The sequence below is a fragment of the Nyctereutes procyonoides genome, unplaced genomic scaffold (assembly GCF_905146905.1).
Source record: "Nyctereutes procyonoides isolate TBG_1078 unplaced genomic scaffold, NYPRO_anot_genome, whole genome shotgun sequence".
NCBI lineage: Eukaryota > Metazoa > Chordata > Mammalia > Carnivora > Canidae > Nyctereutes > Nyctereutes procyonoides.
Window position 1 is genome coordinate 18,750,412 of NW_026575021.1, and position 24,512 is coordinate 18,774,923.

Here is a 24,512-nt window from a genome sequence, read left to right on the forward strand (position 1 = left end):
CTCCATGTGGGTTGCAGTGCTTGAGGAAAGTTGTCTGTTTGATGTGGATGGTGGTAAGAGTTATTTATGTATTGTGGAGTCAATGTGATTCCCCAATGAGAAGAAAACCCCCAGCTAATGATCTAGCATTTGGGCTTGGGTCAAAGTGAATGGCAGGATAGCTTTCAACCCTGAGTAGTCATATTCAGAGCTTATGCCCATACATACGGGAGAGTACTGGTGTCTCTGTGTGTGTTTTTTAATAGTGGAAAGGGTGTGAGTAAGATCTGTACCTCCACTACTTCTAATCCTATGTGTCTGGGGCTTGGTTATCAGTCTTCCAGGCCAAGAGACACTTTTTTCTTCCCCCTCAACTTCGTTAAAACCACAAAGGTGGAGAGGCAAATCCCGATTCTTTAATGTCAGACACTTCTTCAAATGGCCTACAGGCCCCAGCGCAGCATTAAGTAAGCATCCCATATAAAGCATGAATCAGAACTGGATCTGTCAAATTTGTTTTTAGATATGGGATTGTTAGAGACTTCAAGGCAGTTTGTAAAATAAAATCCTTTCCAGCTTATGTATATTTGAATTGGAAATGAATCTCCTTTCAGTTTTATACAGCAGTTTTGAATAATATCTTTTATTTTAGCATTCAAATGCTGAATTTTATTTTTCATTTCACAAAAACATTTTTCTTCACCAAAAATAGAGTAACCTGAAAAAAGATAATCAAGATGATTAGAACCTGAGAATGCTTCTCTCAGTCTCTTTTTTTCTAGATAGATGGATGGATGGATGGATGGATATGGATATTTGTATCTGTCCTGTGTGTGGATATGCGTGTGTGTGTGTGTGTGTGTGTGTTGTCCATTGGGAAAATGAAATTCCTTCAATTGTATAGAATGAAAAAATTGTTTATTCTTTAATTTTTCTTTGGATGTATTTTCTGACTGACTTCTTACTTTGGTGTCTCACAGATTCACATATGTAGCTATGGAAATGACCTGCTCTCCAGATGGTGGCCAGTACAAATGCGGAGACCTGTAGTGTCTCCGTAGCAGGATTCACTAGAAAACCATACTCTTAAGATATAAAGTACTATATCATGACGGATGATTATACAACCTGATGCTCTTATGTTGCCATGCTCTAATTTGGTTTTTACATTAAGGCTTTTGGCAAAAGGAATGATTTAAATTTATGTGATACAAATTCTATCCCCACAGGATTATAATGACTTAATCACCGTAAACTCATCAAACACAATTTTTAAATCTATAATAGCCATTTATTTAATAAGTACTTGGTCAGCAACTGTTCTGCCTGTAGCCCCGCTTGCTTTGCTCTGGGCTGAGGATAAAAGTACACACTCTTATCCTCATGGAACATTCCATCTGGCATGATGGCACTGCCTTCTGTGCAATAGCTGTACTTTAGCCTCAGTGTTGCTGTTCCATGTTGGATTTATAGGAGGTCTGATCATAGGCGTGTATACATTATTTGAAGAAAAAAGCAGTATCTCAGTGACTATTGATTATAATGTTAGACCCCCCCCCCCAGAAGATTTTTTTTTTCTTTGTAAAACATTGTTAGAAGGCCCACTGGGGAAGCTGAAATGCCTGAGTTCCTTCTGTTTCTTAATAGAGTCGAATCTGGGAGGCCTTGACGATGTAGGTACTATTTCCAGCAGCATTGACCAGCAGCTGAGGGAAGCAGCGAGGCACCGCCGACACACGGGAGAGAATGACTACAACATTGAGGTGCTGCTGGGGGTGGATGACTCCGTGGTCCGCTTCCATGGCAAAGAGCACGTCCAGAACTACCTCCTCACCCTCATGAACATTGTGAGTAGCGACTCCTCCCTGAGGCTTTTTGATTCCTTTAATTCACTTCTGTTCCGTCAGTGTCTTTTGGAGGCCTATTGTGAGGACTCCCCTGACTGCACCCCACATCCAAAATGTGCCTGTAACTGCATTAAATTGGAATATTGATCTAAATATTTAATATATAAGAATGCAAAAATGAAGGGAACATGAAGCAAAATTTTCTTTCGGTTGATCAGCTAGTTTTAACATTGTCATCAAGGGGAAATCTTAATTTAAAAAGCCATACTAAGATGGAGCTATGCCAGGAATTATGATTTCCATTTTGTTCTGAGCATCATCACAACCCATTGTGGCTTTGTCCACCTGCCTTGACAAGGACCATGAAGGATGAAGTAGCACCATTTGTATTGCAGGATGACAAAGAATGATTTAGGCCTGATAACTTTGTGTGGATGCCTAACTCTAGAGTTTTTGAGTCAGAGTGGAATCTTCCAACATTCTATGATTGAAGGTATACTGCACATACAGAGCACAGTCCTTTTCATGGTGCAGTGATGCAGTGCACTCATCAAGAGCTCTCTACGTTTTTCCTTCATTTCTCCTTTATGAACCTTAATTATATGCAGAAGAAATTTAGCTCACATCCCAAAATGGGATTCTCTTTTTCCATGTGAATTGGCAGAGAGCAATGGAGGAAAAATAGTATCTAAACCATCTACTTCTAAAAGATAATTGAGATAGTAGTGCAATTCTATTTTGTATTTTACCTCTTAGAATTATAAAATACCTATTTTTATTGATCTAGCAAATTTGTTACCTAAGCCTCTTCTCCCTTTTCCAGCTTTTGATTTTTTGATTTAATTTCTGCGGGCATCTATATTGTTTACCTTCTTCTTTCCATGCTTAAGATTAAATTTCAAATAATTACAATGGAGAAGAATAATTATTAATTTTATTAATCATAATTTTATTTATGGTAATATTTTTAAATAATAAATTTATTTTTTATTGGTGTTCAATTTGCCAACCTACAGAGTAACACCCAGTGCTCATCCCGTCAAGTGCCCCCCTCAGTGCCCGTCACCCATTCACCCCCACCCCCCGCCCTCCTCCCCTTCCACCACCCCTAGTTCGTTTCCCAGAGTTAGGAGTCTTCCATGTTCTGTCTCCCTCTCTGATATTACTTATGGTAATATTCAAGCCTATATGTTAAATATATTTTTGTTATTGAGATGCCAGTTTATAAAAGTATACATATACCTGCCATGTGTCTGTGAGATAGAAAGAGCATATTGAAATTATTTCTATCTGCTCATTGGTACCACTTCCTGTTATGAAGACGAAACATCACACAGAGAACAGGTTGCTGCTAGCTGTCACGATAGATGTGTATAGAGGATCACTATTTGTGAATCACACGAGTGTCTTCAACTACTGACTACGACTTTTGTGTCTGACTTGCTAGTGGTGAAACTGGCATTTCGCCTCTCTGTGCCTGCTTCAGCCTCTCCATCTGCATAATGAGAAAAAGAATAGGACTTACTTTACAAGGCAGGTTGAGAGGATTAAGTGGGTAAATATAAGTCACTGTGCTGTGTACATGTGCAGAAGGAAACAGTCATGTTTTAGCTTCCACACGACATTTACTTCCAAAATGACCTAAAACTTAAAAATCCCTAAAGAGATGCTATTCCCACTCACATTATTCATTGTACCCTTGGGCTGCTTTGCCCTGCCACCAGGCTGGGCAGCCAATCCTTAAAGATTTATTAGGCCTCTTCCTGGTGCTCACAACTACAGATGGCTCTTGGCATCATGCAGCAGAGAGTTGATATGGTCCTTGTCCTCACAGAACTTATAATTTAGTCAAGCAGAAAAGAGAAATACATGGGATTTTTTTTTTAAGTTAAGCAATAAAGACTTGCTGTTATGAAGACTTATGTTGCAAATGCTATACTTTTGGAGAAGGCAGCTGTGACAACAGTTGTCCAAGTTGTGAAGCTTGAGCGTAATCAAATTGGGACTTAAGAGGCAAGGGCTTTCATTCTAGTTCTGTTACCTATTGGCTCTGTGGCCTTAGACAAGGGGATTTCATTTCTGTGTTTATAACATCAAAAGGCTTAATAAGATGTTCATTAATTCTGTAATTCATCAGGAAGTTGGGAGTTGAACTGGAGTCTTCAAGGATTTGTTTTTCTATTGTGTTTTAGTAGAGAAAATAAGTTTTAAAACTTAAGAAGCTCATTGCCTCTGGAATAATTGATGTAGGTAGGGGTTTTGGAGAGACAATAATAACACTCCTCCCCTTCCTTTCTTAATTTCACAACCAGCTGAAAGATAGACATGGACATCAGATAGATAGAAAACGGTTTTTTGTTGTTGAGAGCTGAATTACACATGACCTAAGTATATAGCCGCCAAGATTTTTCCTTATTCTGAGTCAGTGATTTTCAGCAGAGGGCAGTTTGTCCCAACCTCTGCCTGCAGGAACATTTGGCCATGTTGAGATTTTAGTTATCACAATTGGGAGGAAGAGTTGCCTGTGCCCCGAGTGGAGGAGGCCAAGGATATCGCTAAAGATACAATACAGGAAGAGCCCTACATAACAAAGATGTATGAATTATCTCATCTAAAATGTCAGTAGTGCTAAAGTTGATAAACCTTGCTCTAAATTGGATAAACTTAAATTCTCATCCTCTTACAACTGGTTTCTTTTATAAGAGCAGACAGCCAGCCTTAAAAGTATGACAGCCTGGAAACGGATTCCCTTCCTCTCCTTCCCACTGCTCAGGGCCCTGTTGTAGGCTGATCCAAAACAGTGAGATGGGCATGCTCATCACCCTGTCCCAAACTGACCAGTTAGATTAGAGTTGGATGATGATAAGCTAACACAACTTTCTCATGGAAATTCAAGGTGAAGAAAATTGTTTTTACCTACCTAACAATGTCTGAGTAATTACCCCTCCTGTGGTGACCATGCTTTATGACTTCTCATGCTTATCTAAAATCATGGCTCACCAAACCTGAGGCCTGCACGGACATACAGGCTTTGTGCATGTCAGATAGGTTCTCTACCTGAATGTTTAGGACAGAAAAAGGCCTTCGGGAAGGCAGCTGTCATGCTGTGAGAATACCCAAGCAATTGAATGTGAACGCTCAATGTGAGGAAAAACTGACACCCCCTCACCCCCAGCCAACAGCTAGCATCACCTTGCCAGCTGTATAAGGAAACTACGTCTGAAGCAGGATCTTTCTACTTTTCTACCCCAGTCAAGCCTTCAGTTGAATAGCTCCCGCTGACATCTGACTTGCTTCAGAAGAAACACCAAGCTAGAACCAACCAGCCAGCTAAGTCACTACCAAATTCCCGACCCATGGAAACTGTGAGAGAGAATAAATTAGCACTGTTGCTTTAACAGAGAAGAAGAAGGGGTCAGGGGAGGAGGAGGAAGAGAAGGAAGGAGAGAAGGAGACAGGGTTATTGGGAAGAGAAGCTTAGAAAATTCAAGTTATATTTCATATTTAATTTTACTGCGGGCTAATCATAGTTTAAGTATAATCAAGAAAAACACTTGAAACATAATATATGTCAGGAGTAATGTTAAACATTTTAAAAAATTCATCTGCTGCTTATTTTTCCTCTATGCTGTCCATTTCATCCTGTGACTTATTTATTTTATAACTAGGAGTTTGTACCTCTTAATCTCCCTCACCTATTTTGCCCATCCCCACATACCTCCCCTAATTCATCTGCTATTTTAAATTAGCCATGTGAATTGACCACCTTTTTGACCCAAATATATTTTATCTATTCCAGGGCCATATTGCCTAATGATAGTAATGATTGTTGTCTCTGAGTCTGGCAGTTTTTAAGTGATTTACTGTGTGAATCTGGGAGTTTGGACACAGGAAAGGCAGCTCACTAAATTAGCACTTCTCTCAGGAAGTTTAAGGGTCAAGTGAACAAGTCTAAACAGGCCACAAGATGTTATTGCTCTAACTCCCTAAAAGGGGGAGGGTTCCCTTTCCTATGCCTTTGGCTTCTCTGAATCTGTGAAAGAGGGGATAGCCTTCCGTCTCCTTTTATTTTTAACTCCTTTTTTTGGGGGGTAGATCTTGAAATTTATCCAAGTCTCATCTGTAAAGAAGAAATAAACAGATCTGGATATATTCTAAAACAGCATGACTAATGACCAGAATCTGGGCAAGCTTTATATGTTTCAAATAAGATATATGCAATATGTGTTATAAGCCTTTGTTAGGATCTCATATCAAATCTTGTTATGTTAGGAAATTTTAGTTTTTCTATTTTGTAATATGGCTGACGTACTCAGAGAGTGGTTCTCAGCGATGGGGCATGTCTCATTATACAAATATTGATCTATTGATCCAGGGCAGCCCGAGCGGCTCAGCGGTTTAGCGCTGCCTTCGGCCCAGGGCCTGATCCTGGGGACCCGGGATCGGGTCCCGCGTCGGGTTCCCTGCATGGAGCCTGCTCCTCCCTCTGCCCCTCTCTCTCTCTCTCTCTCTCGCTCGCTAGCTCTCGCTCTCTCTCTGTGTGACTCCCTCATGAATAAATTAAAAAAAAAACAAAAAACAAATATTGATCCATTGCTTACTATGTACAAGGCTGTTTTAGGCTTAGAAAAATTCTCAATGAACACAATAGAAAATTCTCTGCTCTCTTGGAGCTTGAAAGAGGAGACAGGTTAATAGCCAAATAATAAATAAATACGTAAGTTTAAGTAATAATAACTGCTGAGAAGGAAAATAAATAAAGAGTAAAGAGATACCGTCAAGGAGAGAAGAGGCAGCACGGGAAATATTTGAGATAGGAGGTTAGGAAGAGCATCTCTGAGATATTATGTGGGCAGAGATCTAGAAATTCTGTGAGGAAGAGAGCTAGACAGAGAGTTTAATCCTCATAGAGATTGCATTAAAGATGTAGATTGCTTTGGGTAGCACAGATATTTTAACAATATTTTTTTGTTCTGATCCATGAACGAGGAATTTCTTTCCATTTCTTTGTGTCATCTTCAATTTCTTTGTCAGCATTTTATAGTTTTAGAATACAGGTCCTTTACCACTTTGGTTAGGTTTATTTCTAGGTATCTTATTATTTTGGTGCAATTATAAGTGAGATTGATTCCTTAATTTCTCTTTCATTATTGGTGTATAGAAATGCGATAGATTTCTGTATGTTGATTTCGTATCCTGCAACTTTACTGAATTTGTGTGTCAGTTTTAGCAGGCTTTTGGGTTTTTTACGTATGGTATGATGTTATCTGCAAATAGTGAAAGTTTTACTTCTTCCTTGCTGATTTGGATGCCTTTTGTTTTTGTTGTTGTCGGATTGCTGTGGCTAGACAATCCAGTACTGTATAAAGTAACAGAGGTGAGAGTGGACATTCCTGTCTTTTCCTGACCATAGAGGAAAAGCTCTGTTTTTTCCCCATTGAGGATGATGTAAATTGTTTTTCATATATAGCCTTTATTATGTTGAGGTATGTTTCCTCTAAACCTACTTCGTTGAGGTTTTTTTGTCATGACTGGATATTGTACTTCGTCAAATGCTTTTTCTACATCTATTGAAATGATCATATGGTTCCTTTCCTTTCTCTTATTGATATAATATACCACATTGATTAATTTGTGAATATTGAACCACCCTTGCAACCCAGGGATGAATCCCACTTGATCATAGTGAATGACTTCTAAAACTGTATTGTTGGATTCACTTTGCTAGGATTTTATTGAAAATTTTTGCATCCATGTCTATCAGAGATATTGACTTATCATTCTCTTTTTCAGTAGTCTTTAACTGGTTTTGGTATTTTTGGTATCAGTGTAATCAGTGCTGGCTTCATAGAATGAATTTGGAAGTTTTCCTCCATTTTCTATTTTTTGGAACAGTTTGAGGAAAATAGATAGGAACTTTTATGATTACTGATTCAATTTCTTTACTGGTTATCAGTCTGTTCAAGTTTTCTATTTATCCCTGTTTTGGTTTTGGTAGTTTATATATTCCTAAGCATTTATACATTTCTTGTAGGCTGTTCAGTTTTTTGGCATATAACTCTTTAAAAATATTCTTTTGTGATTGTACTTCTGTGGTGTTGGTTGTTATTTCTCCTTCCTCATTTGTGACTTTATTTATTTGGGCCCTTTCTCTTTTCTTTTTTATAAGTCTGGCTAGAGGTTTATCAATTTTATTAACTTTTTCAAAGGACCAGCTCCTGGGTTCACTGATCTGTGATGAAAAGTGTTAAATTTGGAGAAGCTTGGTGAAGGGTGTGTAGGAATATTTTATATTATTTTTGTCCCTTTTTTGTGAGTCTAAAATTATTTCAGAATGAAGTTAAAAGTAAAAATAAACATAATAAAAGAACCCTTGATTTTATGCTTTCCCTTGTTTCATTTATTTTTTCTTGTAACCTTTAAAGAGTTTAATATCGAATGATCTTTTTTGGAGACTTCCGTTATGAATAGAGATGAGTTGTCAAAAAGAATGGCTTACGTATTTTTGCCAACCACGCATGAGGAAATACATAATGAGTATGTGATTTAATAGTAAATAAAATTAGTATTGAAATATCATAAACCATTACTCTTAAACATCAACTTTTATTAAAGTATAACTGTACAATAAGTTTGATGAGATTTTATATAAAATCACATTTATGTTTCAGTATAGTTCTCTTCCAAGTACCTTCAGAGATTATAGCAAACAAGTTCAGTCTTGCCTTCTTGTCTTTCACTTTCTCAGCACCCTATTATTCAAGCCAGAAAACTTCTTTTATCATAGAGATGTTTTGCCCCTTGAGGATGTACTTCACTAGGAGAAATTAGATTTATGAATATGTATAATGAAGCCTAGAAAATGCTAATTGACTGGAAGTATAGATCGAGTGCTATTGGGAAAGAGTATTAGAGATATCTTTGAAGTATGGGAATGAGGAAGGGTATGAGGAAGATGTATACACGAACTTGGCCTTGCATGGTAGGTAGAAGTTAGATGTTCAAAGATGGATGGTAAGTTCCAGGCAGAGAGGAGAGTTGAACATTCAAAGCTCCTATTTGAGTTTGGCTATATAGAAGTCACATGAAGGAAATCAATGCAAAATAAGAACATCTAGATAGATAGTAATTATACAACTCTTCAGTGAGCGTTTATCTTCTTTGTTCAGTTCTGTTTTAAAAACAGTTATTGGTTTAGCAGTGGATAGGTATTTACCCCGTTCAAGACATTGGGAGAATATAAAGAAGTTCTTGGCAGGTTAAGACCAGGAAACACAGAGTCTATAAAGGTGATGAAATGAAGACAACTCTTCTAAATGTTAGTTTGATTTGAAAAAAGTGCAAGCTGGTGCTGTAAAATCATGACATTCTATCTTTTTTTATTGGAATTGGTTAAATTTTGACCAAATTATTAAATGAATGTCAATTAAAAAGACATAAAAGATATATGTTCCATCAACTCTAATCCCTTTGGATGCTAGAATTTCTTTCTACTACCACAATACCTAACTAGTATTTACCATATTTCATCTTGAGTGCAAGTTGCTGTACATGATTAAGCTTTGTATTTACAACATGAAAAATAGTCTGTGACACTTCAGACAAGAAAAACATCAGAGGTTTAGGGAGAGGGACAGAGGGATGAGGAAGTGGAGCCCAGGACATTTTAATGGAGGTGAAACTATTCTGTATGATGGATATTTATGGTTCATAAAGACATTATGCTTTTGTCAAAACTCATTAAACTGTAGAATACAAGAAACTAGAATACTGCAAACAATGGACTTTAGTAGATAATAATGTGTCAATACTGATTCATCAACTGTAAGGCATGTACCACACTAATGCAAGGTGTTATCCTAATATGTGATTAGGTAGAGGGGTATATTAGAACTATCTGTACTTTTCACTTAATTTTTCTTTAAACCCGAAACGACTCTAAATGCTAACATCTAAAGAAACAAACAAACAAAGCCCTAACAAAACAAAACTGTCTGACACAGAGTAAACATGCAATAAAATTTTCATTGATCCAAGGTTTTAACAAATATTTTAATGCTATAAACTAGATATGTAGAGGTGAACACAAAAGATTTATTCCCTATCCCAAGATTACAGACTGGTGGAGAAATCAAATAAACGCATCATATGTTATACTAAGAGCAATGCAGGGAACCAACAGTTTGCTTGGAAAGAGAATAACAGAGCAAGTGGATGACAGGGATTTTACAGAAACATGAAAAGAAAGCCTTGGACCAAGAAGTGATTAAGTTGAGACCTAAGGTAAAAGGGGGAGCCAGCCACTGAACAATGACCTGTGTTGTAGTTACTGAACAAAAGCCACTGTGGTTTGAGTCTAACATGCAAGGAGTCAGGTGGAGCTTAAAGAAGAAAATAAGCACCTTTTAGGTCATGGAAGGAGCTTGAATTCAGTTTTAATTAAATTAAGGGAAAGCTATTGGAGGCCTCATTCTGTGTTGTAAATAGGTTGGAGAGGTTTAGAATGAAGGCTGACCATTTGGCTATCATTTGTAGATGTGTAGATAAGGGATGATGGCTTATTGGACAGTGAAGATTGCTTTAACAAAGGAGTATTTATGGTAGAATCAGTAAGATTTACCAGTGGATCTGATGGGGGCTAGGGAAAGGGGTGCCTTACAATTTTCTGACTTGAACACTACTGGATGATGATGATGCCATTTATATAGATGGAGTAGTCTGTGGGGGGAAAAACAGATTGTGTGACATCAGGTTCATGATGAAATCTTTGAAGGTGTTTGAAATCCTTTAGTTTAAGTGTAGATTCAAAAGAATGATATCATCATCTTTTAGTCTTTGCTCTCTTCCTGGGCCTGTGCTAAGTATATTACATGAATTATATAATATTCCTCAATCCTGAGACATGTTCACTTGTAGTCTTAGTTTAAAAATGAGGAGATTGAGATTTAGAGAGGTTAGGTGACTTTTCTAGAGTCTCGCAGCTAAGAAGTAGCCCGGCCAGAGCTTGAGCCCAGTGCTCTGTTTCCTCCCTAAGCTTTACTGCTTTTGTTACAGTCAAGGCATTTTATGTGTCCCTTGTCAGATAAAATTCTCATGTCTTTCCTTTACCTGTTTCTGTATCTTATTAAATACCATTCAAGTCATTGAAATGAGAATTCAGTTACTTGTCTTATTTGAATCAAATCAATTAGCAGTCTTATAGAACTTATTAAACTCAACACCCAAGAAACAAACAATCCAATCATGAAATGGGCAAAAGACATGAAGAGAAGTCTCACAGAGGAAGACAGAGACATGGCCAACATGCACATGAGAAAATGCTCCGCATCACTTGCCATCAGGGAAATACAAATCAAAACCACAATGAGATCCCACCTCACACCAGTGAGAATGGGGAAAATTAACAAGGCAGGAAACAACAAATGTTGGAGAGGATGCAGAGAAAAGGGAACCCTCTTACACTGTTGGTGGGAATGTGAACTGGTGCAGCCACTCTGGAAAACTGTGTGGAGGTTCCTCAAAGAGTTAAAAATAGACCTGCCCTACGACCCAGCAATTGCACTCCTGGGGATTTACCCCAAAGATTCAGATGCAATGAAACGCCGGGACACCTGCACCCCGATGTTTCTAGCAGCAATGTCCACAATAGCCAAACTGTGGAAGGAGCCTCAGTGTCCATCGAAAGATGATGGATAAAGAAGATGTGGTGTATGTATACACTGGAATATTCCTCAGCCATTAGAAATGACAAATACCCACCATTTGCTTCAACGTGGATGGAGCTGGAGGGTATTATGCTGAGTGAAGTAAGTCAATTGGAGAAGGACAAACATTATATGGTCTCATTCATTTGGGGAATATAAAAAATAGTGAAAGGGAATGAAGGGGAAAGGAGAAAAATGAGTGGGAAATATCAGGGAGGGAGACAACATGAGAGACCCCTAACTCTGGGAAACGAACTAGGGGTGGTGGAAGGGGAGGTGGGCGGGGGGTGGGGGCAACTGGGTGACGGGCACTGAGGGGGGCACTTGACGGGATGAGCACTGGGTGTTATTCTATATGTTGGCAAATTGAACACCAATAAAAAATAAATTTATAAGAAAAAAGAAAGATGAATCACTTTATCAGTCTGTGCTTTATGAAGAGAATCTTGGTGCATTAGAATGACTTGGAGGAGGAGCCTGTAAGATGCTGTGCACAGACACGCAGTGTCCAGAATTAGGAAACAACTCCTAGTCTATCTGGCTCCAAGCCCCTTGTGATTTATACTGTATCACGCAGCCTCAACAAGCTGTCTTATTGACCATAACAGGTCACAGAGACAGATCGGAGTAAACAGAAGTCAGTTCAGCCCTCCCTTAGATAAACATGCATACTTTCTCTGGAATATCCTGGCCCCACTGAAGGTCTGAACATCCCTCTTTCCCCTTCACCTTTGTTTCCGAAGTCCCAGAGTTCCCTCCTGACATTGACTCATTTTTCCTTTGTTATGCTACCAATTTCAGATTGACCTTATCCCTTCCAGATTTATAGCAGCCTTTTATTTTTCCCAGGGCCCTAAAACACAGAAAAGCTTTTTAGCTTGTTGAGGGAATCCCATCTTACTCATTCTTGAAGAAAGGGAATCCGTTCTACCAGGGCTTTTAGGATGCTTTCACTAAAGGCCAGAAGATTTTTTTTTTTAAGACTTTGTAGCTGAATTAGTCCACACAGAGCTCCTTTGATGCTTAAAATGAGGTAAAGGCATAATTAACTTAAAAGGACAGACTTATGCTTGTTGGAAACAACCATCTGACCGTTATAATCTGCCCTTCCAGAAGACTGCTGAACTGGGCCCAAATTACCCAAATGCAAACGTTTGCAAAAGTTTTAGCGGGTTATTGTAACAGTTCAACTGAGTAGTATGGTTACTAGCTATGGCGGTGGAGAGATAGACTTGAGAGATGTCAGGGTACAGGACAGGGCACAGATTGACTGCGTTTGCAGAAGAGGAGGGAATCAAGGATAGTTTAGTCTTCAACTGTGTAGAATCCTGGGAGAACAGACTCTGGGGAGAAGACGAGTATACTTTGAGATATATAGGAAGATTCCCAGTAGATAGTTCTGCTACACAATAGCCAAACTGTGGACGGAGGCTCGGTGTCCATCGAAAGATGAATGGATAAAGAAGATGTGGTCTATGTATACGATGGAATATTCCTTAGCCATTAGAAACGACAAAATACCCACCATTTGCTTTGACGTGGATGGACCTGGAGGGTATTATGCTGAGTGAAGTAAGTCAATCGGAGAAGGACAAACAGTGTATGGTCTCATTCACTTGGGGAATATGAATAATAGTGAAAGGGAATATAAGGGAAGGGAGAAGAAATGAGTGGGAAATATCAGAAAGGGAGACAGGACAAGAGAGACTCCTAACTCTGGGAAATGAACTAGGGGTGGTGGAGGGGGAGGAGGGCGGGGGGTGGGGGTGAATGGGTGACGGGCACTGAGGGGGACACTTGACGGGATGAGCACTGGGTGTTATTCTGTATGTTGGCAAATTGAACACCGATAAAAAATAAATTCATTATAAAAAAAGATAGTTCTGTTACTACTGGAGTTGAACAGACGGCTCTTGAGCATGAGAGAGATGAATGAGTGTTACAGACGTAAACATTTGGAGCTAATCAGCCTGTAGGTACCGGTTGAAGAAACAGCAGTGGATGAAATATTGCAGAGAGAGTGCATGAGAAGAGACGATGGTTGAAAACAAAACTGTGAGGCACACTGACATGTGAGCTGGATGGAGAAAAGGGAGCTCGTATCACTAACGAAGCAGAGCAGAGTTTGAAGAACACAGTGCAATACAGTACTAAATGCTGCTGAGCACTGCAGATGGGTCATTTTTTCATGACGAGGAGGATTAAGAGTATGGATTAAAGATGACAAGGAACTCCAAGCAAGGGAGAGCTTGAATACAGGCCATAAAGAGTTGATGTTTTTTGGAGCAGAGCACTTGGAGCAGAAGCAGCCAGAGACCTAGGTGACACACAGAGAAAGGCAAGAGAGGTAGGTGTGAAAGAACAACAGGCATCGGCATCACATAGACTTACCTGACTTCTACTTGTGCTCATCTTCTTCTGGGGGAAAGAATCATGTAACTTCTGTGGGTCTCAGCCTCTTTCTAAAGTAGTGATACGAGATGTCTCCTTTGCAGAGTGTTGAGCTTCTGCGATAACGTGGATTGGACTTCTTGCACTTGCTCTTCGTAATACCCTTCCTGATTTTGGGTCTCCCCGCTCTGACTACCCAGTCTTAACTTCTTCCTCACCCTCTGGACGTCTGTCTTGTCAGGCAGATTTATTGCCTTCAGAGGACATGATCCTATCTGGTATGACCACGTCGGCCTGTCTTTTTAAAATATTTACTGATTTTTGTTCACACACGTAGCCTATTTCACCTGATAGAACATAGTCATGATACGAACTGAGACCCAGGCTCAGTTACTCTTAAATGTCCTGCCCCAAGGACAGTTAGGCAAAGGGTAACTGTTCAGTGAATATTTGATTAGGTGATTAATAAAGGTAATTATTGTTGATCTGAAATTGGAGGTGAGAAAAGAAGAGCGAGTCAGCCCCCTACTCTGATTAAAAGGAATATAGAGGATGAGCTGAGAATCCAAGTAGGTGTGTGTCTGGAACTTTTTAGCTCTGCAAGAAATTAGTTGTGGAAAGTACTATTTCTCCCCAGTTCATCTCAGAATGCTTTTGTGTCAGCCCAAATTACCTAGACCGTCTTGTCATTAACTTGTTTGCCTTTCATAAACCAAGTCTCTCTCTCTCTCTTTTTAAAAATCATGCTTAGGTATGATTTATTTTCTTCTTTGTGAATAATGGTATTAATGATGGCTAATAAATTTTTTATTTTACATGTGCAAGGGCCGGCACCATTAAGCACTGTAACATATATGAGCTCATTTATTCCTCTCAACAATCCTCTAAGGACAATACTCTAATTCACCCATTTTACAGATGAGTAGACCAAAACATGGAGGCGAATAACATGCCCAAGGTCACATAGCTAAGCTCAAGCCCAGGCAGCCTGGCTACAGAACTCATGCTCTTAACCACTCAGCCATCCTGTCTCTCCAGACCTAATCCACCCATCTAAAAGAAAAACGAGTGTTGCTTTGTTGAAGCCAGACAAAGCTGTTCATCAGCTAGTCGGACAAAGCAGGTCAGGGTGTCCTGCCAGGGAAATGTCCTGGGAGAAATTGTCCTGTCCGGGAACAAACCTGGAAGGGATTTTCCTTTCAAGGAAAGGAATACTTGACTTGATTTTACCTTCCCTCCCCGCCCCCCCCCCCCCCAGCCCCCATCACATCACTGGCAACCCCTTCTCATTTAAGGTCATCTGAAAATTGAATTGATATTCTGTTTACCCCTTCTTTCAGGTAATTTAATAAAAGCTCTAGGCTCAACCCTGAACATCTCACAGAAAATCTTACACACACTGTGATAGATTCATTCCCGTGGTAAAGGGGTGTTCGGTTTTACACATATTTGCATTATGTTGTGTCAACTATGTGACTTCTTAGAATATTTATGCTTAATGCCTTTTCTTACAACCCAAAATGCTGGTTATAAATTTCAGCCCTACCTTCTCTTATTCAGTTTTTCCAGTGATCTGCTCTAGCATCTTTTTCTTTTTTTTTCAGTATTTTTAAAACTACCATCATATTGATCATCAAGAGATCCTTATTTATAGTAAATTCGGAGTCCAATCCCTCATTTCCTTAAAATTTACATGAAGGAAGATTATGAAAAGGAAGTGAAGTTGTTAATTCCTCTTTGTCAATATACTTACACACCAATTTCTTCAATTCAGGGATAGCAAATTACTACTGATTATTCTAAAACCAGCTGTTCTGTGCACAGTAACAGTGTTGTGGTGTGCAGGTTTGTGGAAGTATAGCAAGATGGTGAAAACTGCGGACTCTGGAGTCAGACTGCCTAGGTTTTCATCCTTTGCTGTGTCTATGAACTGTGTGACCATGGGCAAGTTACTTGACTTCTCTGGGCCTCAACTTCTTAGTGTAAAATGGTGATGATAACATCTCTTAGGTTGTTGCAAGAATGACTTGAACGAATCTAGAGTATTTAGTGCAGTGCCTGGAATCTGAGAAGCTTTATATAATGTTAGCTGTTGTTTTTGTTTGTTCATGTTGCTTTCACTTAGGAAAAATATTGCTTTCCTTGTCGCTGAAAGTTGTAAAAATGCTTTCCTAACAAATATTATTTGAGTTCATCTTGACAGATTCAAGTGGTTCATTCAGTGTATGTTTTTAGTTCATTCTGTATATAATTTGTTGTTAAAATTTGTGATTAGTTTATAGTCAGATTCTGAGGGTTTCTATGCCTCTCATATATTTTACTCTATGACATTGAAAAACAATCTAAATAAAGATGCCTTCAGTATTTTTCTTTGCTTTCAAGAGTCAAATGACTCAATGTTTTCCTTAGGCTAGAGTATTTTAAAACTCTTATTTAATTTTAAGGAAGTTATCTTATTTATGTGTAAATATAGGAAAAGACAGACATAACAACTGGTGAGTAAGTACCTCCAGGTGTATTAAGCAACATTTACCCCCCTCAAAAATGTGCATACTGCCACCTGCTGGGAAGAACTTTTGTACCTTGAAACAGTATTTTTGAAAAAATTTAAGCGTCCGATGATTTTCCCCATAGGTTTGGTTTTTTTGTTTGTTTTTTGTTTTTGGTAGATTTAATTTAAATCACATCTTTCATTCAATTGAAATTTGAAACGTAAGAGTCTTGGAGTCTCTTTTAGGTGAAAACTAAGAAGGAGGTAGATTTATTTCTTGTTCTTTTCATATAGATTATGAAAATACATCCATAGGTCTTTAAAATCTTTTTTTCAGGGATAGATGGAAGGGTGCTAAGCTCCTTTATGTTTTCTAAGGGCAGTTGTGTAGTATTTTTGCTAGATTTGGACAACAACCCTTTGAAGCAGACAGAGCAAGTCCAATTATAATTTGCCAGTGAGAAAACAGAGGCCCGGAGAGATTAAATGACCAGCCCAACGTCACTCAGCTTATCAGTGGAATATTTGGGACAGAATCCAGGTCTTTGAATATCTTATCCCATGGTGCTGATTATTTCTTCAACTCTTATCATATCCTATAGGCCTCTGAGTATAAAAACATTGCATCCTGTTATTAATAAGGCCTAGCAAAATGAAAAGCAGCCAAATTATTAAGTACATTTTAAAGTGAATAATTTATTTTTTTAGACTTTGGAAAGCAAATGATAAGTGACATCCAGTGCTTTGTACTGGACACCTAACGTGTGTTGGTTTGCCATATTGAAAGAATGCTTTCTGCTCTGTATACATATTATTGCTTTATATTTGGTGATTTCTATCCATAACAATTTATGTATGTCCTGTGGCAGTTTCACAAATGTGTGCTGCCCTAGAAGATTCCCTGATTGATTTTTTTTATTTGTTTTGTACCGGATTACCCTGCTGTCTTTTTTTTTTTTTTTTTTAAAGATTTTATTTATTTATTCATGAGAGACGGGAGAGAGAGAGAGAGGCAGAGGGAGGCAGAGGGGAGAAGCAGGCTCCATGCAGGGATCCCAATGTGGGACTGGATCCCGGGCCTCCAGGACCATGCCCTGGGCCGAAGGCAGGCACTAAACCGCTGAGCCATCCAGGGATCCCCACCCTGCTGTCTTATTAGCCTGGCATAATAGTGACTTTTGCTAAACAATACTTTTTGTTTGGTGAATGGTAACTTTGACTTTTAAAAAAGTGTCCTTTTACTCCATCAACTTATCGTATAATATTACCATTGAGAACATGAATTTTGTCCATTAGACTTTCTTGATATTGCACTGATTTTAAGATTTCCCAAGTACAGATGGGTTTACTAATTTAGGGTGACTATTCACTATACTAACTCAACTACTATAAGCTATTTGTCATGGTTTCCCCCTTTCCTTCATTTTAGGATTCTAAGATTTTCTGATGTGTTTCCTACATTTTTAAGTATAGTTGTCGCTGCTACTCTGAGTGGCTGTGTCTCCCTCCTTCCATCATCTGTGCTCTAGAAATTATTTTTTACCTAACTACTTGTCTTTAGTTTAAAATTTTATCATTCATTTATTTTGCATATTTACTAGCATTGCTTTCAGTCTTTTTTTTTTTTTAACATTGAATTCATTTACCTTAAGCTGAGTACATGTGAGCAAAGCCATGCTGCTAATTCAGAACAGCTGCCTTACGAGAAGTCTCTTGGAATGTCTGTGAGTCTCTGGATGAATGTATTAGTGACATGCCTGGCTTCAGACTTTACTTGTATTGGAATTATAGTGTTAGGAATTTCTTATCAGATGCTGAATGCAGAAGAGGAAGGGAATTCAGTCTCCAATTAGGCAGGTGTGGAATAAGATAAGAGAATGTTCCCTGACCAAAAAGGTCAGAGAAAAATCACAGCTTTTTGTACAGCATTCAATCTTTTCTTATATTTACCGGGAATCTACCCCTCTCAGTCTGACCCCATGGTTTTTATTTATTTTCTGTAGATATATGGAATACATTGAGCATCTTTTCCATATGGCAGCTATTAAGTCTTCTCTCTAGGTTTTTCTTTTGTTTCCCATATAATCTGCAATGCCCTTCTCTCCTTCTCACTCATACATTGAGGAGTTTGTTTGCCTGAGTTAAATCTTTTAATTCTTGCACTAGTCCAAAGTGGTAGTATTCTTATTATGCCCATTTGACCGAGGCTAAGAAAGAGACCACACAACAATGAGGGGTTGAACCAGAATGTTTTTTTTTTTAATTTTTATTTATTTATGATAGTCACAGAGAGAGAGAGAGACAGAGACAGAGGCAGAGGCAGAGGCAGAGGCAGAGGGAGAAGCAGGCTCCATGCACCGGGAGCCCGACGTGGGACTCGATCCCGGGTCTCCAGGATCGCGCCCTGGGCCAAAGGCAGGTGCCAGACCGCTGCACCACCCAGGGATCCCTGAACCAGAATGTTAACTGAGACATTGGTGTTTGGTGTTAGGCTCTTGGACATTAAGCCTTCCATTCTTTATGTACATATTTTATAGGCTTCTTGCTTTTTGCTCTTCTCTGGGTACATTCGTATTTGTCAACATCTCTTTTATAAGACATCATGAGCTAAAATTTACTTAGTACTTCAGGTATACCCTGGCCTCCAGAGGGATAGCTTGCTCATGGGCTGCCTGTCTATGCACTTGTGCCATGCAAGGGCACGTTGCAGTTTTTTGTTTTTTTTAACTTGGCTTATTTTGAACGGTTGTTATATTGAATCTTACCATTCTCTGTGTGTGTGGGTATTTGTAAAGTCTATGTGTGTACATGTAAATGCATTTTTCCACTTAAGAGGATTCTACATCTTTTCTTGTCAAACTGCACTTTGTCATCTTAAGTTATACTAGTTTCTGCAGTTCTTTTTTACCTCCATTTTAGCTGTCCTCTTTTTTATTCCATACAAATTTAGTAAGTATACCTTTAGGCTATATTTCAGGCCTTTATTTTTTTAAGGTGTTCTGTGTAATCCCATTAGATTCTTGAAATATTTCAGTTGAGATTTCTTGGTCTGTTTCTTGGTTAGTGTGGTAATTTCCATTTTAATGATTCATGAATTTTGTGGGGGCTTCTTAGAACATTCTATCATTCTTTTTTTTAAATTTTTTATTTATGATAGTCACACACACAGAGAGAGAGAGAGGCAGAGACACAGGCAGAGGGAGAAGCAGGCTCCATGCACCGGGAGCCCGACGTGGGATTCGATCCCGGGTCTCCAGGATCGCGCCCTGGGCCAAAGGCAGGCGCTAAACCGCTGCGCCACCCAGGGATCCCCATTCTATCATTCTTAAGTTAGATTTCTTTATAAAGTCTCTCTATGAGATTATGGTTATCTTTTCTCTATAGGTTTTCCATTTGCTGTACTTAGAGTCCAAATCTCCTGGATCTCAAGTCGAATTTCAGTTTTCCATCCCTCTTTTAGTTATTGTGACAGATGTGGCATCCCTGTCCCTGGGAATAGCAAAGAAGTTTTGTAGTCTAGCCAGATAACTTCACCTTTCCCCTTCCTGTTAGCATTTGCCAACTTAATAAGCAATCTTGACTCACATTGATTTTGCACTAGCTTAATCGGAAGAAACAATGCTGGTCTGCTTTAGGTTCGTATCTGCCAACAACTGACTGTGGGCTTTACACACCAGTTAACCTCTGCTGTCTTCATTTTACTCATCTGTGTAAATCTGTGTTGGACTGTGACCTCTGAGATTGCTTCAATTCTAATATCAACAATTTTAACGCATGCCAAACCACTTTTAGAAGTTTTAGCCTAACTTTAATAATTAAATAAAAAGGAGTGACTCAACTTAGCTTTTCTGAGCTATACCTAAGGGTGATATTCATCTAATATGCACTCATACGGTCACCTTAGTAATTCAAATATTGAAGGACTTATAACACTGTAGGGCTTCTATATAATCATTGTCTCAGCTGCCCCACTTATAGAGTGGAAGCACTAGGAGGGCTACCCACTTGCTGGCCTGCAGATAAACCACCATTGCTCCTGCACACCAACTGCATTTCCATGGGCTCTCCTAACCAGACATAGGACCCTTGGTGGTGACATGAGCCCCCAGACAAATGCCTGCTGACTGTTCTCCTCTACATGGCTATGGCTATGCAAAGGTAGAAGACTCTTTTTTTTTTTTTTAATGAATTTCTTTTCTTCTTCTTCTTCTTTTAGATTTTATTTATTTATTTGACAGAGAGAGAGAGAAATCACAAGCAGGGGGAGTGGCAGGAAGAGGGAGTAGCAGGGACCCACTGAGCAGGGAATCTGATGTGGGGTTCAATCCCAGGACAGTGGGTCATTACCTAAGCCAAAGGCAGACACTTAACTGACTGAGCCACCCAGGCACCCCCAGCTAGTAGACTCTTGCCAGAGTCACCTACTTGCTGTTGCTTTTGATGAATATTATATGTGTATTATAGCACATTGGACTCTTTCTAACACAAACAGTAGTTTAATGAAGCCCTTTTAAGACATATTCTCTGTCGTTTATGATACTGTGGGGTTTGCAAAATCAGCAGTTCACATACCCAAGAATGTTCCAAAGCTAAAGGTAAGTAATTTCATTTCAGAGTTCAGCATAAACAAAATTTAAAAAAAAAAAGTGATTTGACTCCAGTACTTGTGATTACGTGGCTAACCCCTGAAATGTTGTGCAAATCGTGAAATCAAATCATTGTGTCACCTTTCTTTTAGCGATTATCTGCTTTGTTTCCAGGTGAATGAAATTTACCATGATGAGTCCCTTGGAGTGCATATAAATGTGGTCTTGGTGCGCATGATAATGCTGGGTTATGCAAAGGTAAAATATCTTAAAATATGTGATCTCTGGATGTTAAGAACTGGACTAGCAGATGACATTTCTGTTACTCTAGCTAATGTGGCATTGATGTGTCACGCAGACCTAGCTCTTTAGAACTGAGGAAGAGACACTGCCATGATAAGCGTAGATCTCCCCATTGGAACAGATGATGATTTTTGTGCTGATACCATTTGCTTTGCTTATTTATCTAATGGAGTCATAGATCATTATTATTCTGGCTCTAAGCATGACTGAATGAGTGAAAACAAATAGATATCACTGTCAGGAAAGAGAATTTCCTTAGTCTACCATTATCATCAAATTTGTGATTCATTCATTTATTCATTCACAACATCTATGCTGAGTGCTTACTATGTGTCAGATGCTTTCTAGGTGCTTTGACTATATCAGTGAAGAAAAATAGCAAAGATCCTTGTCCTCTTATGGTTTGTTAGAAGCAATATTTTACATATGTCATTCCACTTAAGAAAACTGAAGTATACAGTGAATATTCACTGAGAAGAGCTTCAATCCTTTTGGAAACAAAAAGTTAGATCAAAATGCACATGGTAGGATTTTCATGTGATGTAACTAACTGTAGCTGACTTTACAATGGCAGGGATGTGTCCTTGTCCTTGGAAATAATGAAATGATGACCATGATTTCTTTCTTTGAGAAAGTGACTAACTTGACAATTTTCTTGATATTTAAAATTACAAGCCCCCTGCCATAATTAGCCCCCCTGATTATGAAATACTAATAAAATTATGCATTTAGCAAACAGGAAAAAAATCCGTGTGTTTACATTTCATTATGTATATAACACCCACTTACCATTTTCTGATGAGAAGGTGTCATTGATCTTTACTTTATTCCATAAACCTGACCTAGTTTGTGTTACTAACACTACATACAAGTTAACTCCAGCTGGAGATGTTAACAGCTTTCAACTGGTTGTTATATGATTTGTTTGGAGAAGCATGTGATCAGCATGCACTAAACCAAGCTAATTTTATTCAGAATGTAAACACTAATAACAACATTTACTAAAATGCAACAAAGCTCTCAGCCTGCCAGCCGAGTAGGGACTAATTTTGGGTTCCAAATTCAATTTCTTATTATATCAGAACTGCTCTGGGAAGTATGGATACTGGGTTCTTGAAGGATGGGCCCTTTTCCCTCTGAACTTTTAACTCCTGATCATAATGTGGTAGTAGCAACATTCCAGGCAATGCCAATCCATCTCTTGCAACTGCCGGATAAGAGTGCATCTCCCTCCATCGCTCTGAGGTTTAAAAAAGGGTAGTTGCTTTATTTAGTGTAAAGTTTATGTCATTTGAGCACTTCCTGAAATAAAGATTTGACCAGCTTTGCCAGCTCATTGAAGAATTTATATTCTTCACATTTGTTGATCAATTCTGGGCCAATAAAAATCAAAATCAAAGTAAAAATGAAAATAAAAAAAAATTTTAACTAAAGACCTTTCACTTTAACGGCTCTGGATAAAAGTCTTAACCAGAATCTTTTCCTTTTTTTTTTTTTCTTAATATCTATAAGAAATCCAAGTTGAATTAGGAAATGGACTACTGGAATTCTTAACCCCAGTGATTAACACTGAGTTGCCCCACGATAGCAAATGTCAGTGTTACGTGTTCCTGTAAATGCGTCAGTCACCTTTCACACAGGTAACACTGATCATCATTCAGATATCCTTGGGCATTTAGAATTCCCAAACAAGAGTGGATATATACATGAGCCCTAAATAATGTCATTGAACATTACCTAAATATTATACTCCCAAATGTTGACTTCAGAGAAAGTTATGAAAGGAAGCCTTCGGGAAAGCATTGTGTACTTCTTCAACACACTGTTTCCTCTTAGTCCATCAGCCTCATAGAAAGGGGAAACCCATCCAGAAGCTTGGAGAATGTATGTCGCTGGGCTTGCCAACAACAAAAGTCTGATCCCAACCACTCTGAACACCATGACCATGCAATTTTCTTAACCAGGCAAGATTTTGGACCTGCTGGAATGCAAGGTATTTCCATTAATATGCAGAAGAAAAACTTAAGGGCATGACTTTTCAAAAATAATCCTAAATCAAGGAGTCTGTTCAAATGTTCAGATCCCTACCCTCGCTTTCCACCATGCATCAGCCAAGCATACTCTTTCTTTCTATTGCTCCCAGTGACTTCTGTGGAGTTCACAATGTTAAATGCCACTTAAATGCTGTAACAAATTATACTTGCCTTTAAAATAATGATTGTGCATTTGGAGTCTGGAGGGGATGCTGTAAAATGCAGTGTGATTTCCACTAACTGTTTGGAAGGGGAAAGGAGAAGCCATAAGAAATGATTGCTGCCTAAGAGCTTTCTTCCAAAGTCAGCTTACATTTATCTAATCAATTCTGATGTAGACTTTGGAAAAATGTAGACTGATGAATTTCTTTTCAACGTTGATGGAATTTCTGGCTCCCTTTATCAGTACCATCATAGGAAGGACCATTCACTGAAAACAGAAAGACAAGGCTTTGTTGGTGGGCAGAACAGAATAGTAACCCCAGGCAGTTCCTTCCCTTAGGGAAGGAGAAAACGCAGACCCAATGAATCTTTTTAGAGACCATTACCTGTGTGTGGCTTTCCCAAGAGAATGTGGCACAATGCTAGCAGTGAAATAATACTGCCTCTGTTTCCTGAAAAGCTCCTTTTTTTTTTTTCTAGGCAAAGGTCCAGTAGTAGTTCTTAATGGGCTTTCTCATAAAATGAAAATAAAAGTAATTGTTATTCTCTACAGGATATGCTCCAGTCACAGGCATGTGTCATCCAGTGAGAAGTTGTACCCTGAATCATGAGGATGGTTTTTCATCTGCTTTTGTAGTAGCCCATGAGACTGGCCATGTGTAAGTCACTGTTGACAGTTATAAAGCAAAAAAAAAAAAAAAAAAAAAAAAAAAAGGTCTTTTCTTTCCTGCTTCTCTCAGTATCGTTCACACTTTGGGCAGAGTACATGCCAGCAGGCAATTCTCATTCTTTGCCAAATGTGAGGAGCTGAAAACAGGGAAGAGGTCATGCACGGAAACTAAATAAATGACTCTGGCTTGCCGAGACACCCCTGCATTTTTTGTAGCTCTCAGAAAAGAAAGACATTTCTGTCAGATTGTTCTCTATTTCACAGTTTCTGGGACTCCTCCACAGAAGCCACGTTCATTTATAAAACAGATTCCCCCGAATTTATTTTCAAGAGTGAAATCAAGCAA

General features: G+C 38.7%; 1 protein-coding gene across 3 annotated transcripts in view; it reads left to right on the forward strand.

Annotated features, from left to right (window-relative positions):
• The window catches only part of ADAMTS3 (ADAM metallopeptidase with thrombospondin type 1 motif 3), a 266,537-nt gene that overhangs the window by 202,472 nt on the left and 39,553 nt on the right, over nt 1-24,512 (forward strand). For all 3 annotated transcript variants that reach the window (XM_055341722.1, XM_055341740.1, XM_055341730.1), the window contains exons 5-8: nt 1,627-1,826; nt 21,173-21,256; nt 23,138-23,294; nt 24,050-24,155. In XM_055341722.1, the coding sequence (XP_055197697.1) occupies nt 1,627-1,826; nt 21,173-21,256; nt 23,138-23,294; nt 24,050-24,155 (547 nt within the window). The remainder of the gene's footprint in view (nt 1-1,626; nt 1,827-21,172; nt 21,257-23,137; nt 23,295-24,049; nt 24,156-24,512) is intronic.